The sequence below is a fragment of the Lactuca sativa genome, chromosome 7 (genome assembly GCF_002870075.4).
Source record: "Lactuca sativa cultivar Salinas chromosome 7, Lsat_Salinas_v11, whole genome shotgun sequence".
Classification (NCBI taxonomy): Eukaryota; Viridiplantae; Streptophyta; class Magnoliopsida; order Asterales; family Asteraceae; genus Lactuca; species Lactuca sativa.
Genome location: NC_056629.2, coordinates 81,773,186 through 81,789,409, shown reverse-complemented (window position 1 = coordinate 81,789,409; position 16,224 = coordinate 81,773,186). Strand labels below are relative to the sequence as shown.

At 35.8% G+C, this 16,224-nt stretch overlaps 1 protein-coding gene across 1 annotated transcript; it reads left to right on the top strand.

Annotated features, from left to right (window-relative positions):
• The first annotated feature begins 5,365 nt into the window (after nucleotides 1–5,365).
• LOC111913980 (uncharacterized) lies at nucleotides 5,366–15,119 on the top strand. Its single transcript, XM_023909710.3, has 15 exons — nucleotides 5,366–5,999; nucleotides 6,907–7,153; nucleotides 7,694–7,845; nucleotides 8,279–8,323; nucleotides 8,746–8,946; nucleotides 9,167–9,338; nucleotides 9,484–9,812; nucleotides 9,888–9,999; nucleotides 10,121–10,468; nucleotides 11,061–11,389; nucleotides 11,462–11,746; nucleotides 12,084–12,942; nucleotides 13,146–13,480; nucleotides 13,580–13,757; nucleotides 14,559–15,119. The coding sequence occupies exons 1-15, from the start codon at nucleotides 5,520–5,522 to the stop codon at nucleotides 14,963–14,965; spliced, it is 4,479 nt and encodes a 1,492-aa protein (XP_023765478.1). The 5' UTR covers nucleotides 5,366–5,519; the 3' UTR covers nucleotides 14,966–15,119.
• The last annotated feature ends 1,105 nt before the right edge of the window (nucleotides 15,120–16,224 follow it).

Here is a 16,224-nt window from a genome sequence, read left to right as displayed (position 1 = left end):
CATGTGTGAATTACATGTGATTTACATGTGAATCACATGTAATTCACATATGTATTACATGTGATTTACTTATAACCGTCACACCATGATTCAGACAAATACAAAAATTCAAGAAAAATTGAACATGAACCATTATCAATTATGATTGACCTAATAGAAGAGCTCTTGGATGACACTTTGAATCATATCCACATGAAGATCCTTGTTCATCTTCTAAGTCTTGTTCCTCCATTTTTTACAGTTGAGTTCTCATGCATATATCATTATATCATTATATATTCCATTTTTGAACTGTAGTGTAAATATCATCTTGCCCTGTTAAAAAGACAAGAATATCCCCCATTGGCTCCTACAAACAAAAAAATGTATATAAAATAATTAAAAGAAATGAATTATTATATATTTTGTTTCAAATGTTGTATAAAATAATAACTGGTGTAGTGTACCTTATCATGAATTGACATTACTGTTGAAACAGTAGCTTGAAGGTAGTCTGAAACAAGTTCCTCAATGTAAAAAATTTGTACATTAAAGCCTTTACTCTGAAATAATATATTTTAAAGATAAGTGAATAAAAAATAATCATTTATGTTTTATTTTTTTATAATATATTAATATAATATTATAATATACCTTTACAGACAAAATAGCAGGTTCAGTCTGCAGTCCATTATCATCTCCTTCCAACTGTGGCCTCCTTTTCCTGCATATAGTTAAATATCAATGTACTTTAATTATTAATGTTTTTATTATATTTATAAGTATTTAACCCTTGAAATAAATGGTTATATTGATATGAAAATGTAACGCCCCAATTTCTGGTATGTAATTTAAATATAGTTTTTCCCTTCCTAAAGAGGTACTTGACGAGTTAGTGGCCCGACTCGTTGAGTAGAGACACGATTTGCTCGCGTTTTTAGCGAGTGGCTCGACGAGTCCATATTCCGGACTCGGCGAGTCTGCTGGTCTGGATGAAACCCTAAATCCCAGGGTTTGTATCATATTTAAACGTCATTATAGCCTCCCATTCCAGCCTCCAACACATCTAGAGCATTTCCCCTGTAAACCCTAGCCCCCATTGTTGAGCTTGAATGTGTTTGTGCTAGCTTGGAAGCTTTGGAAGAAAAGGAAGGAAAGAAGATCAAGAGAATAGAAAGGAGGTTCAGATTCTAGTCTCCATTTGCTGCATACTTTGGTAATAAAGTTAACACCTTTCTTATTATTCCATTAAACCCTCTTTTATGCTTCTCTTGGAATGTTGGTTTGAGTCAAACTCGAATTTGAACTCTCCTTTGGATGGAAACCATAGATCGGGACGTTATTGAGCTCTATGAGCTGAATATAGCCACCTTTATGCAAACATAGCCTTGTTCCAAACCCTACGTGTTTATTGTTGGAGGATTTTGGTGTTTAAGCCCCATTGTCTTGTGCATGCATGTAAATTTGGAAATTTTACGTGTAAAACCAGCCCTAGAAGCTTAGATCTATGATTTGGAAGCATTGAAATCGACTAGAATTGACTGTATAGTATTAGCATGCATGAGACTCGACGAGTCGTCCTTAGGACTCGGTGAGTCGGTTCATGCTCAAGAACAGACTCGACGAGTTGTACATACAACTCGGGGAGTCACAGACTGAGCGTGTTCATATGATGAAGGAGAACTCGACGAGTTGTTTATACAACTCGGTGAGTCGGATGAAGTTCGACTCAATGTTAGTATCGAAGAAGAACTCGTCGAGTCTTTGCCAAACTCGACGAGTAGAAACGGATAGAGGATTAGAATGGATGATAGGGACTCGGCGAGTTGGCGGTCAAACTCGGCGAGTACGGTCAGCTGAAAGTTGACTTTGACCTGGATGCTGACTTTGACCAGGGGTAAAATAGTCATTTTACCCTAAGAATAGTTATCAATATTTGATTTAGTGTTTATGGGATTTGTAGCCGGGGAGTTTCGGAGCAACGGTCAGGTAGTTTCAAATTTAGCATCTCAGCAGCCAGCGTCACGAGGTGAGTTTTCCTTCCAGTAGGAACGGGTCTACGGCCACAATATTGGCCCGTTTAGTCAACAGTAGTTCCGGACTTCGATCCGATGTAGTAGTTTAGTGTGCTTGATGTCTTTGTGATTCAAGCATGTCTTTGTGTTATGTGGTCCGGACTTCAGTTCGATGCAGTTTGCAGTATATGTGTTTATACTAGTAGTTATGATTATGCTATGCTATGTTCGATCAGTTTCCAGACTACGGTCCGATGTAGTTTCCAGACTCCGGTCTGATGCAGAGGGCAAGTCCCTGGTTAGTTCCGGACTTTAGTCCGATGCAGTTTCCGGACTTCGGTCCGATGTAGAGGGCAAGGCCTTGGTTAGTTTCGGACTTCGGTCCGATGCAGTTTCCGGACTTCAGTCTGATGCAGTGGGCAAGACCCAATATGTGTTTATATGTTATTGTATGGTATGTGGTAGATTGGGGGAGCTCACTAAGCTTTGTGCTTATAGTTTCAGTTTTTGGTTTCAGGTACTTCCGCAAGTAAAGGGAAGAGCTCGGGTTGATGGCATGACACACACCATAGTTACATTTTTATCCTGGGAGTTTATTTAGATGTTTCGATATGATATTAACTTCAGTTTTTGATTTGATACATTATTATGGCATTTTGAGACATACGATGCATGGTCTTATTATATAACATTCGATGTTGTGGGTTTTAATAATGTTAAAACAAAAAATTTTGGGTTGTATTTTTGGGATGTTTCAAGTTGGTATCAGAGCCTTGGTTTGAGGGATTCGAGCACACTCTCGGGTGTGTCTGAACTCAAACTAAGGAATTGGTATAAGGTTTTCAAAAGAAAAACATTTTTGAAAGAAAATTTTGAAAAAGAAACTTAAAAATAAAAGAGTTTTTGGAAAAAGCAAAGAAAAAGGTGTGGTGCATGCGATTAGCCGAGCTCAAGTAAGTACTCCCAAACTACCCATACAAGTTTATGTTATGATTATTAGTTTCAGTTTCAGTAGAACAACATGTTAGAATAGGGCTAAGGATCTAGGAGGATGCCTTATGTGCCTGCTATATGTGTTCCAACTTTATGAGAATTACATGCTAGTATTGAGTAGACATTAGTAGGATAGCCTATTTGGGTTATGCCTGACAGTATGAGCTCAGCATGGTATGCTAGTATAGTTTCTCGTTATGAGGATAGATTTGCTTGAGTAGTTTCCTGTGTCCGAATGTTGCTTGCTTTGTGCCTTGTGGGACTCCGAGTGATGGGAGTTAGCCATTAGGTGAATACGTCACGTCACATGTGATCAGGGTTGAATAATCTCAGAGTGTTGGGTTTGGCCCTATTGCACAACTCTCATCTGAGTCTAACCATTGTAGGGACAAGTCTTTTACTCGAAGGATTATATGAGCCTCGTCACATGTGATGGTATTCAGGTAATGGCTAACTGGCATTACAAGGAGGCCTTCAGCATCTGAGTACTGGTTTGGGTGGAGTCAGAGATTTCCCTAGGGCAAGCCTAGGATGAGAGTATCAGAGATCAATAACAGTAGAAGTGACTTGGTGGAAGTCAAGGCAGTTCTTGAGGAAAGTATGGATAGATGTGGAAGTCAAGTTTGAAGCTTGATACCTCAAATGATTCAGAAAAAGATGCCAAACTCCTGGATCTACAAGCCCCTTTCACATTCTTTCTCCTTCTTCTAACTTCTTCTTATTCAAAACCACCAAAATCACCCAAAAGCGCACCAAATTAGCTCATAAAGCATGCAAGAGGTTTAGGGTTCGATTTATACTCTTTAAGGACAATGGAGGTTGAGGGAATGAGTTTTAGGACGGAGTTAATGTCTTTATATAGGGTGCAAACCCTAAAAATTTGGGTTTGCAAATGGACAGGTTACGCCCAACGTACGCAAGGCTTCCCCCCGCTTCGCGCCTTAATCATGTACGCCGTGCGTACACTATGTACGCCCAACGTACGCCTTTTTCTCAATATCACAATGTATTAAACACTTAAATAAATCGAAGGGAAATACCTAGTGACTCGGACGTTATGATAGATATCTATGACATAATTTTTTTTACAAATTAATTTTTTAAGAAATATTAATAATAATAATAATTTAATTATAGATTAGTGACATGATATTTGTTGAATTCATTAAGGTTGGATAGCAAAACAAAATACTCCTCTATGACAGGCTGACAAGACAACCACCCATTGAAAGCCTTCTCTAATAGATATAAAAGACATACATGGACCGTATCCTCGTCTAATAACTCATTAAGCTAATGTTTAAACACATTAACCACATCGTCTAATTTCATGAAGACATTGCTCGAAACCATAGGAAATACAAGGGATTGGAAGGTGACTCTGAAAACGGAGGCAAGAAAATAGTCCCAAAAGTGGAAACCGGTTAGAAGACAAAATTCTTTTTTATGAAAGACAGGTCATAATCCCAATCTTAAAAACCATTTCCTCTACTTTACTTTGAGGGTTTGTGATAAATTCGTGGCAAAACATATAATGTAAAAGTAAAGAATCTACATATACCGCATGAATATTTAACCACTTCCCAAAACATGAATTCTGGAACATAGTCTTACATATCAGTTTTCCTTCAAGTTTTTCACGAATATCGAAAACCGAGTTTGGGGTTTGCAAGAAAGTGTAAATGATACATTAAAAATCTTGTCGTGCTGCAAATACAAAGCAAGTTAAAATCGTATTCCGTAAAGAAATCAAAGAACATTCCAGACATGTTCTTCGCATTCCAGGCTGTTCTTCGTGTTCCGAGCAAGATCATCACATTGCGGAACAATTGTTTTTTGTTTTTTGTGTTGTTCCTAATGTAATGCGACTCCGGAACGTATTCTATGCATTTCAGAGACACTCTTCATATTCCAGACTAACTTACTAAGTATACAAATGTTTAAATTAAACTACTAAAAGTGTAAGAGCAAAGAACTTACCTGTAAAACAACGATGTCTCTATGATCATGTTCCATATCTTAAGTCTGAAATGTGTATTAGTGTTAGTGCCCATAATGAATCGGAATGTGTTTGTAAATGGAGATCCAAAATGTGTCGGGATATAATCCGAAAAGTGATTTTCAAAATTGAACTTCAGAATAAGCCGTTTTAGTCTGGGATGTATATTCCAGACGGTCTTTGATAGGCCAACCAACAACTTATTTCGAAATAGACTCCATTCCGAAAAAATGGTTATTTTGAAAAAAAAAAAAAACTATACAAATTATTTTTTTCAATAGTTCACCAAAGTGGATAGATTACTCCATTTGCGTTGTATTAAGCTCATAAGCATGATTAATTAACTGAAATAGAATATTAAAATCGAATTTTGATTACCGAGAAAGAAAAGTGATTTAGGCGGTTGGCGAGGGGATGTGTGCGAGGTGCGGAATATGCAGATTCCTGTAAAAGGAAAAGGATAATTGATGTGCACGGTGGTTTATCGGGTCGTTAAACCCTCTTATATTGTAAAACCCTAATTCACACATCATATGTTAATGTATTCTAAGGTACATTCATCGAACGGAACTGCTGTCGAAACTGAGCTTCCCGCCACTGCCGCTGTAGAAACAGAGCAGACGGTGGAAGCGCAAGCGGAGCCAGTAGCTGATCATTCAACACGTACGGATTTTGCTCCGGCTACGACGATACATGAGAAGGTACATTCACCAATGGCTTCTAAGATACATCCAGGGAACGGGACCGCAGCCGGATCCCCTGAAACCGAGATTCCCGCCACCGCCGTGGAAGTGGCCCCGGAGAAGGAGGTGAAACCAACAGCTGATCGCCCAGCTCCGGCTGCGGAAACGACAGTTCCTAAGAAGGAAGATTGCCTGTTTCGTGTTATAGTGCCCGCGCTTAAAGCTAAGAGTATAACTGGACGGAATGGAAATCTCATCAAGAAGATGTGCGAAGAGACTAAAGCTCACATTATTGTATTGGAAGGACCTGTTTGGCATCCTGACCGCATTGTAAGTTGTTCCTTTTGAGATTCTGCTTCTTTTTGTTTTGGATAAAGTATTTTCGATTCAGGTCATTGTGGTTTTTTCATACTTTTTCTCCGTACCTTGTTCATATGGTAATTTAGTAACATGTTTATTGACCATGGATTTAGCCTTAATGGTATCCGTCATACATGAACAAAATATCAACGACAAACATGAACGGAGATCATGTAATAACCCAATCTTAGATTTCCATTGCTTCAAATAAAGTGATGTTCCATGTTCATAATCACTTGCATTCGACCAAAATTGACTGATTGTGCACCCATACATGTCAACCCATGAGCACAATCACAAGCTGAAAAGGTCACATAAACACGTTACTAGATGACTTGAGTTTAACAGTTTTTGAAAGTAGAGGACTAGGTACTTAGAAAAATAGCAACCAAGCTGGAAAAATAAAAAAGTATGTTGTTATTTATGACATCGTCCTTTTTTTATCTTCCTTCTTTTAAAAAAGATACCATATAGCCTTGTTCATATTGTTGATGTATCAGCATTTCTGTAAACTCGCATGCGAGAGTTGTATCATGGCAATTTATGCTTTTTCGTGTTAGTTTGTTGAGGACATCGAATTTTGCCTAAATTCTATTATGGTTCAGTGAAGTTTGGCCTCTAGTCTTTTTTCTTTTGTATGGTTTTGGTAAGTGCTTTAGGCTTATTACTTGTTTTGGAGCATAGTTTAACTATGGTTTCTTTTCAATACTTGGAAGTAGTTACCAATTGATGTTTATTACTTTATTCCATTACTTCATTTTCTGCCAATTAGTTACCCCTTTAATCCATGCAAAATATGTTTTTGTTTTACCAATTCATGCAACATACTTCTTAACCATTTAATGTGACAAACTTACTATTTTTGTAATGTTTTTAGGTCCTAATATCTGGCAAGGAAGAAATAGAGGCACCCTTGTCGCCTGCAATGGATGCTGTGATAAGAGTATTCAAAGTTGTTAATGGGTTTCCAGAAAATGAGAGTGATGGTTTAGCATCCATTCCATTTTCCTCAATTCGACTACTGTTAACATCAATGCAAGCCACGAGTCTGATTGGGAATCAAGGATCCTCAGTCAATACAATACAACAGAACATAGGTTGTTCTGTTCGTATCCTACCTAGTGGTATAAATTCTTTTCTAAATCGAATGATTATTCATTAATTGTGTATTATAGCTGACAAATTTAAAACATTGTACTTTGTGAATTCTACCTAGTTAGAGCAATGTCATCCGAGTATAAAGAATTTTTCACTGCTATATATAATTTGCTAGATTTTTGAAAGTAGACTGCTTTAATCAGAGTGCAATCCCTTAATAAGATGTTTTTTTTAGAGTAATGAAAGTAGGATGCTATACTAAAACAAATAAATGGAAGTACATTACCAGTTTTTGCATTTAGCTCCATAATAAACAAATTAATGAAAGTACATTGCTATTTTTTGCATTTAACACTAAACTCTAAAAAGTTTGTGCATTTAGCTCCATAACAGATTTGATATATATGCTTCAACTTTTTAGAAACATTTTGATATCTATGATTTTTTGTGGTTGCTTCTTAACTCACTCTCCCTTTGTCGTCAAGAATCTGTTTTCCTTTTATATTTGTATTGGTTTCAACTTTCAAATATTTATTATTTCCACATTACTTTTTTTTTTCTGCCAGATGAAGTGTCAACATTATCTGCCAACTCAGATGATAGAGTTGTCGATTTAAAGGGAGAAGGTCTCAAGGTTCTGCAAGCTTTAGAAGCTGTTCTCAAACACCTGCGCATGTTTTTGGTTGATCATAGCATCCCTCCTCTCTTTATAGCGACCGTATGTTATTCTCATTTCATCATTTTATTGGAGGGCTGAATGCAAGAAATAGCAACCTACTTTCATTCATTTGTTTATTATTAGCACCTTACATACATTTATTTCCATCACCAAAATTTTCACAATAAGACATTGTACTATGAAAAATATACCCAATTATAGCATCACGTTTTCAATCTTTTTCTTTCTTATTCAAACATTATTGTTAGAAATATCTACCTGATTACAGCAGCGAAAGTTGCTTTGTATTTGGATGACACTCTTATAATTGGGCAAAATTTTTAACTACAATATTATAATAAGAAGTTTAGAAGAAATCAAAGTAGAATGGTACGATAAAAATTTCAATGAAAGTACATTTTCTTTCATTTGACACTCTACTGTAACACCATATCATAAGGTTATGTGACTAATATTTTGCTGCCTTATACAGCACAATGCCACATCCACACTAGAAAAACATCAAGTGCTGACTCAGGTGAGTTGTCCTAATCCTAACTTTCAAAAATGTAGGAAGGTAGTTTTGTGTATTTCACTTTCTTGGAAGTATGAAATGAACAGGGTTAAATGCAGGAAATAGCAACATATGCTTTCAAAATTTTGTTCTTTTTCTTTTCAAGGCATTGTACTTTGAAAACCTTTTTCTTATTAGAACATTATACTTTGAATTTGGATAAGATTGCTTTATCTGGGCAGATTTTTCAAAGTTCAAATGCTGTGATATGAAGAAAAATGAAAATAGGATGCTATATCAAACAAACCAATGAAAGTATATTGGTATTTCTTGTATTTAACCCAAATGAAAGTTGAGGAATATACTCCAGTAATTACTCAAGCATTTGCAGTATACGTTGTTAAGATTCTTATTAGAAGTCTGTCATTTTGATCGTGTCTGAGTAGGTTACTCAAAAGATAGCGATATCAATACGTAAAGTGGTAGATATCATTGGCATTGGAGGGATGAATATTGCAAATATTGGTCTTAGGAGTGGTGCAATTCTTACAGTTCAGGAGAGAAAAGGTTTACACAAGGAAATTGCAGTTGTAATAAAAGGGACCCACTCACAAGTTAAGACTGCTGGACAACTTTTACATATTCAGGCAAGAGACTCTTTTCTTTCCCTCTTTTTTACAACTTGGGGGTGTTGATGGACATCACATGATGGGGATTAGACTTGGTTTGGTGGCTGTTTCTTTTTGATTTTATTATGGAGTTAATGTGGACTGATATATAAGGTTGTTTCTTTTAGTTTATTATTTAAGTATGTGATGCATGTGTAAATTTAAGTTTAAAAGGATACATTTTTTGTTTGTTTACCAGGTCAAGAGTGTAAAGGACCGAGATAGACCAGCAGTCCTCAACAAGCGGAATTCTCACCCGCAAGTCGGAATCACAGCCGCTACTAAAACACCCGTGGAAGTGGAACCACAGAAAGAAGTACCACCAGAGTTGCCTCAAGTACAACCTGCAAGTCACCAATTGCTGCCACCAGGTAACCAGTTGTGTCATGTTCATCATTTATTCGGATATTTTTGTGGTTTCCATCACCATATATAATAGGACCTAAGAATTGAAACTACAAGTTGGCATTAGTAATTTTGCAAATGGTTTGATTTGTTTATGTTGTTCGTCTGTAGGTACGGAAAGAAACAAAGAATCAAAACAAACTATGGTTCGATGGAATGTAAACATAGTTAAAACATTTCTTGATGCGTGTATTCACGAGATCACCATCAATGGCTGGGAAAATGGTGGTTTAAAAGCAGTGTCATGGAAGAAAGTCGGGGAGATGCTCAAAGCTACACATAACTTTTCTGTTGATCATATACAAATGATTAATTATTTTTATGGTCTCAAGAGGAAGTACACAGCATGGGTATCACTAAAAATCAAAACCCCCAACATTTATAATCCGTCCACTAACACGTTTAATTTGACGGACAAAGAATGGGAGACTGAAATCAAGGTAAATTTCATATACATTTGCTAAAGTAATTTTTTGTTGTTTCTAGTTACTAATGTGTTAAACCATTTCACACAGAAAAATAAATGCATAGAAACATTGAGAAAGGCTCCCCTACGGTTTCCGGATCTTTGTGCACAACTTTTTGACGGTGCTATATCCACGGGCTTTTTTCAAACCGGCCCATCAGGTTTGTGTCCATTTTTCGTCCTAATTCATGGAGTAAATTTAATTTTGCAGTAAGACAATTGAATTATAAGCTTTTGATTTGTAAAAGAAAATTGTATTGTTTTACATGGGTGATCTTTCAGGTGAACCTCAAGCAACGGTACCTGTCATTCCACCATCATCCGGATCCGAAACATCACCGCTGTTAGCCGCTACTGAAATACCACAGGAAGAACCGATGGTGTGTAGCTCTTTGGCTAAAGTACCATCAGAGTTGCCTCAAGTACAACCTGCAAGTGAATCCAAGGCAGTAGAGGTACCACCAGAATTGCCTCACGTACAACTTGCAAGTGCACTTGAGTCAATAGAGACTAAAGCTGAGGGACCCGTGGTGCCTGTTTCTACTGGTGATTCGAATGTGGTTGAGGAGGCAATGAAGATGGAACCCCTGTTGCTGTCACTGCCACCCCAAGTCACTGCCACCCAATCAGGTAAACGTTTGTGTCCCTCCTTTATTTGTCCATTTCTCATCTCCATAAGTGATTATGGTTATCATATCCATTGCTTATCACAATATAAACTGGGACCTATTGATTGAAGTTCAAGAGGTTTCTATCTCCATTGGCAACAACCTAGTTATTGTGAAAATGCAATTACTGTATGCTACATTCATGGAGTAAAATTAATTTTGCAGTAATACAGTGTAAGTTTAACATTTGCTATGGGATTGACCCAAGTAAGTTGACAAAACGTATTTGATATGAAGAAAAGATTAATGCAAAATAGACTATCAATTTCGTCCCAAGTGAACTTTTAATCACTGATAATGGTAAACTTTGCATTATTGAAGAAGTTTTCTTCAGTTTTTATACCTTTTGTTCCATGATGGTAAACTTTCCATAAATACCAAAATTGACATGCATTTGTTTTAGGATTTAGTAGGTGTTCTCTGTCTTGTAAAGTGTTAGATTTTTGTTTATGGGTTGTATTTAGGGTCAAAGCACAAGCACAAGATGGCATTATTAATCTTGTAGATGGTACCATACAATTTGTTTATGCTCGTGTTCATCTGTTTGAGTGTAGGTGTGGAAAGTATCAATGAACCAAAACGAAGTAGGGTTTATTGGAACATAAACGTAGTTAAAACATTTCTTGATGCATGTATTCATGAGATCACCATCAATGGCCAAGAAAATGGTAGTTTAAAAGCAATGTCATGGAAGAAAGTCGGGGAAATACTTAAAGCTAGACATAACTTTTCTGCTGATAGTAAACAAATGAAAAACTATTTTGATGGCCTCAAGATCAAGTACAGAGCTTGGCTCATACTCAAAAGCAAGATCCACAATGGTTATGATCTGTCCATCAACATGTTTAATCTGACAGACAATGAATGGGAGACTGAAATCAAGGTGAGTTTCGTATTCATTTGCTAAAGTATCTTTTTGTTATTGTTTTAGTTACTAACCTTTTATTTTAAACAGAAAAATAAGTGCATAGAAGCATTGAGGGATGCACCCCTACCGTTTCCAGATCTTTGTGCACAAGTTTTTGGATCCATGGGCATTGGAAGTCGGGGACTGAGTTTTTCTCAACATATACCAGAGACCAACATCCAAAAGGACACCATGTCTTTAGCATCTCCATCCTCATCCATTATTATTAAAAACAAACAAAAAGATTCACAGTTTTCTTCATCTGGGCTTCCGTGTTTTGGATTTTATCCGGAGTTATCTACAAAATGTCCTACTGTTCCTTTTGTAACTCAGGTCAGTGCTCCTAATTATAACTTTCTCATAGCTAGGCCTAGGATTAGGAAGATAGTTTGTAGGGCTAAATGCAAGATATTTATTTGTTTTTTTATCAAGGCATTGTACTTTAAAAACTTTACCCAATTATAGCATTGTATTGTTGATTTATATTTTCTTATTAGAACAAAAGTTTTATCCACTTTGCTTTGTATTTGGTTCATATTGCCGTAAATGGGTAGGTAGATTTCTTCAAAGTACAATGCTGGAATAGCCTAAGAATGTTACCTTTTATTTTACAAAATAGTTATTTAAGTATTCTTAAACGTTCACAAGTTAAGACCTTTTTTCCTACCAGGCCAATACTGCAGCTGATGGGGCTTTTTCAGACCTGACCACACCATCATCTTCTTTGCTTGGATTTGCATTTGCATCTTCTTCCATTCCATCACCCACTATTGGTTTCAGTGCAGCATCGTTGTTTAGTGGATCTGGTTTGTTTGGATCCACCTCCACCTCCACCTCCTCCTCTCGTTCTAGTGCTACAAGTTTATTTGGTTTGCCTTATACTTTTGGAAGTAGTAGCATTTTTGGGGCTTCTTCAACTTCACCTTCGATTTGGAATGCAACTACTGGGGTTAGTTCGTCTTTTTCTACAAGCTACTTTGGATTATCATCACCAACTACAATGAATACTGCTACTAAGACTTTGTCACTCCCTTCATTTGGTGTAACAAGTTCATCTATTGCTACAACTGCTGCTACTGCATTTGGTGTAACATCTTTGTCTATTGCTACAACATCTTCGCCATTTTCTGTTCCATCACCCACTTTTGGTTTCAGCTCTAGTTCTACTTCCAGAGGTGCAACTTTATTCAGTTCGACTTCTACTTTTGGAACTAGTAGCAATTTTGGGGCTTCCATTTCGACCACATCTACTGTGGTTAGTTGGCCTTTTTCTTCAGGTTTATTTGGATCATCATCACCAAATCCCATTTTTACGGCAGCAACTACAACGAATACTGCTAGTAAGACTCTGTTATTCCCAGCATTTGGAGTAACATCTTCATCTATTACTACAACTGCTACTGGATCTGTTCCTCAATTCGCAAACCCTACTACTACTACTACTGGAACATCAAGTTCCTTTTTGGGGTCTAAAACTGTAGCTGCTACTACACCACAATCTACAGCTGCTTCATCTTTGTGTGCTACTGGTGAGTTTGTTGGTATAACTACATCTTTTTTGGTTTGTCTTTGTGATTTGAAGTTGACAGTTTCCATTATATATGATCCTTGAACCATTGCATATAAAAATGATTTGTAATTAGTAAAGTCTTGAATTGTTGGGATGTTTACGTGCTTTATGCTAGAGGAGCAATGGCATGCCATGATCTTGTATTCATCTGTTCTTGTGTAGGTACGGAAAGTAACAAGGAATCAAAACAAAATATGGTTTATTGGAATGTAAACATAGTTAAAACATTTCTTGATGCATGCATTCACGAAATCACCATCAACGGTTGGGATGGTTGTAATTTAACTTTAAAACCAATGTCATGGAAGAAAGTTGGGGAGATGCTTAAAGCTAGACATAACTTTTCTGTTGATACTAAACAAATGAATAACTATTTTGATGGACTCAAGACCAAGTACATAGCATGGGTATCACTAAGAAACAAGGCTGGCAACAAATATGATCCATCCACCAACATGTTTAATTTGACGGACAAGGAATGGAAGACTGAATTGATGGTAAATTTCATAAATCATATTCGTTTGCTAAAGTAAGTGTACGTATATATTTCACATATATTTGTGTTAGTTGCTAATTTGTTGAACTATTTCACACAGAAAAATAAGTGCATAGGAACATTGAGGGATGCACCCCTACCTTTTCCAGATCTTTGTGCACAACTTTTTTACGGTGCTTTATCTGCGGGTTATTTTCAAACCGGTGTTGACCAGGTTTTGACTGGACCGGCCTTTCACCCTAAGAAGTGCCACTGTAAGGTTGCTGGAGGCCCATCAGGTAACTTCTTGCTTTCATTTTCTGTAAGAACGTTTTACTTTTAATTTTTTCTCATTAAGGCATTGTACTTTGATAATCTATTTTAGATATAGCATTATACCTACTTATTTTAATTTGCTTTCTATGTGGATGACATTGCTAGAATTGGGTAGAATTTTCAAAGTATGATGTAAGTAATGAAAATAAGATGCAATAATAAATAACACAAATCAATTGAACTACATTGCTATTTATACCCAACTTTAAATAACAAGCATCATAATCTACAAGTAAGTTGTGTTCATACAATTACAATCCCTTATGAGAGCACTACATACATCCTAGGAAAACAGTAACTAAAAATCTGGTCAAATATATTAGCTATGATTCTATGAACAAATCAAATCTGCAGACTATATGTTTGCAACTTTATGCAGGAAATAGCATTGTGCTTTCATTTATTTGTTTATTATAGCGCATTTTCCTTTCATTTCTTTTTGTGACAGCAGTGTTTTTTTTCTTATTATGCATTTATAAAGCTAACTAATTATAGCTTTGCACTTTTAATTATCACCACATTATACTTTAAAAAACTAAGTTTACCCAATTATTATAGGAGTGAAAATTTGTATTGTATTTGGACGAGACATTGCTATACTTTGAGGTAGATTTATTTTATAAAGTACATGGGTGCTATAATTAATAAGAAGAAATGAAAGTAGGTAGGATGCTATAATAAGAAACTTGACTAAACTACCTTGCTATTCCTTGCATTTAAGCCTTTTGATTTGTAGAAGAAAATTATATTCATGGATCCTTCAGGTGAAGCATCCCTTGAACAACAAGTACCTCTCGTTCTGCCATCAGCCCCACAGAAAGAAGCGATGGTTGAAGTACCACCAGAATTGCCTCAAGTACAACCTGCAACTGCGTCTGTGACAATAGAGACTAAAAGGACAATGTCAGTTTTTGAAGAAGAAATATTGGGTGTCTTGAAGATGATAGCTGAAAAGATGAACAAACCTGAACCACCTTCAAAACCGACATTTGAAGCTTGTGAAAAGAAGTTGAACCAGCTCGGTTGGCGCAAAGATGATCCACTACATGAAGTTGCATATGCAATTTTTTGTGAGGAAAACGATAAGTATAGGGAATTATGGATGAAGTTAGACCCAAAAAGGTGTGCTAATTGGGTTAGAATGATTGGACGTAGTAAAAACTTCCTTTAGTAGTTAAGTTTGATGGGTTTTATTTTACGGTATAGTTTGTTGCTGGGATTGTATAAATGTGAATATCAATTGGTATATATAGCCATTTTCTTAAAACTTCAAAACAATACCACTTTATTAAATGGATCCACCATTTTGGTTGGTATTTTAGTGATTCGGGTGATGTGATTTGTTACAATAATCGATAGCTAAAATAAAAACGTAAATAAATATATTAATAAATAAAACAAAAACTAGAGGTGGTGGAAGTACGTGAGACAAATATATATCGAGTTGAGAGGGAATTGAGATGCAGAAAGAGCAATACAAGGAAGACAAAGAAACACGAAATGAAGAACAACGTCAGTTTGTCTTTGCAGTTTTTATTGCTCCAAGTATTTTGATTTATGAAAACAAGCTTCTAAGACCGGTGAGAGTGGTATCATTGCTGCTCGATGCCGTTGACAAGGCCCAATGTTACACTCGGCAAAATCATTCTAAGTAGGCATGACAAGCTCCACTTTGAGCAGTCTATATCTTTTAAATGTAGATAAACAGTTGTAGGGTCCATTGTTTGATGCTTTGCCCTTGTAAAATATTGGCTCCACTTTAAATCTAATAATTGATTTAGATACAAACATAAGATGATATAATAGTATGTGTGAGACTATTATATGAGTTTATGTAAAAGAAAAATTAAATATGAAATTCTAAATATTTGAGAAGTTTGAATTTATAAGAACATTGAGAAAAATATCGAATTATTAAAATTAAAGTGTTTTTTTTTCTTTCTAAATTTAAACAAATAATTTAGATAAATAAACAAAACAAATTATTGAGACTTTAATTTAGTAATTTTTGAATTAAAAGAAAAGTCCATTAATGAAATTTATATGCATTTATTATTATATTTAAATACTATGTTGAATTTTATAAAAATAGAAAAACCATAAAATAACATGTGGAATAAAAATTAATTTAAAATATCCATAGAATGACATGTGGCAAAATAAATGAAAATATGACATGTGAAAAAAAGTTATTTATTATAGTAGATAGACTAAATTACATAAATGGTCCTTATGGTTTGGTGTAATCTAAATGTTGGGTCCCAACTTTTTTTTTGCCTCAGAGGTTTGGTTTTGCTTCGGATTTGGTTCCAAACTGAGTTGAAGCCCTCGACCTCACCTTGTAATAGAGACTAATGGGTTGTAGTTGATGAGACATGGTTATAAACTTATAGTGTAGGTTTGAATACTACTATCTTTCTTGTGCTGCAA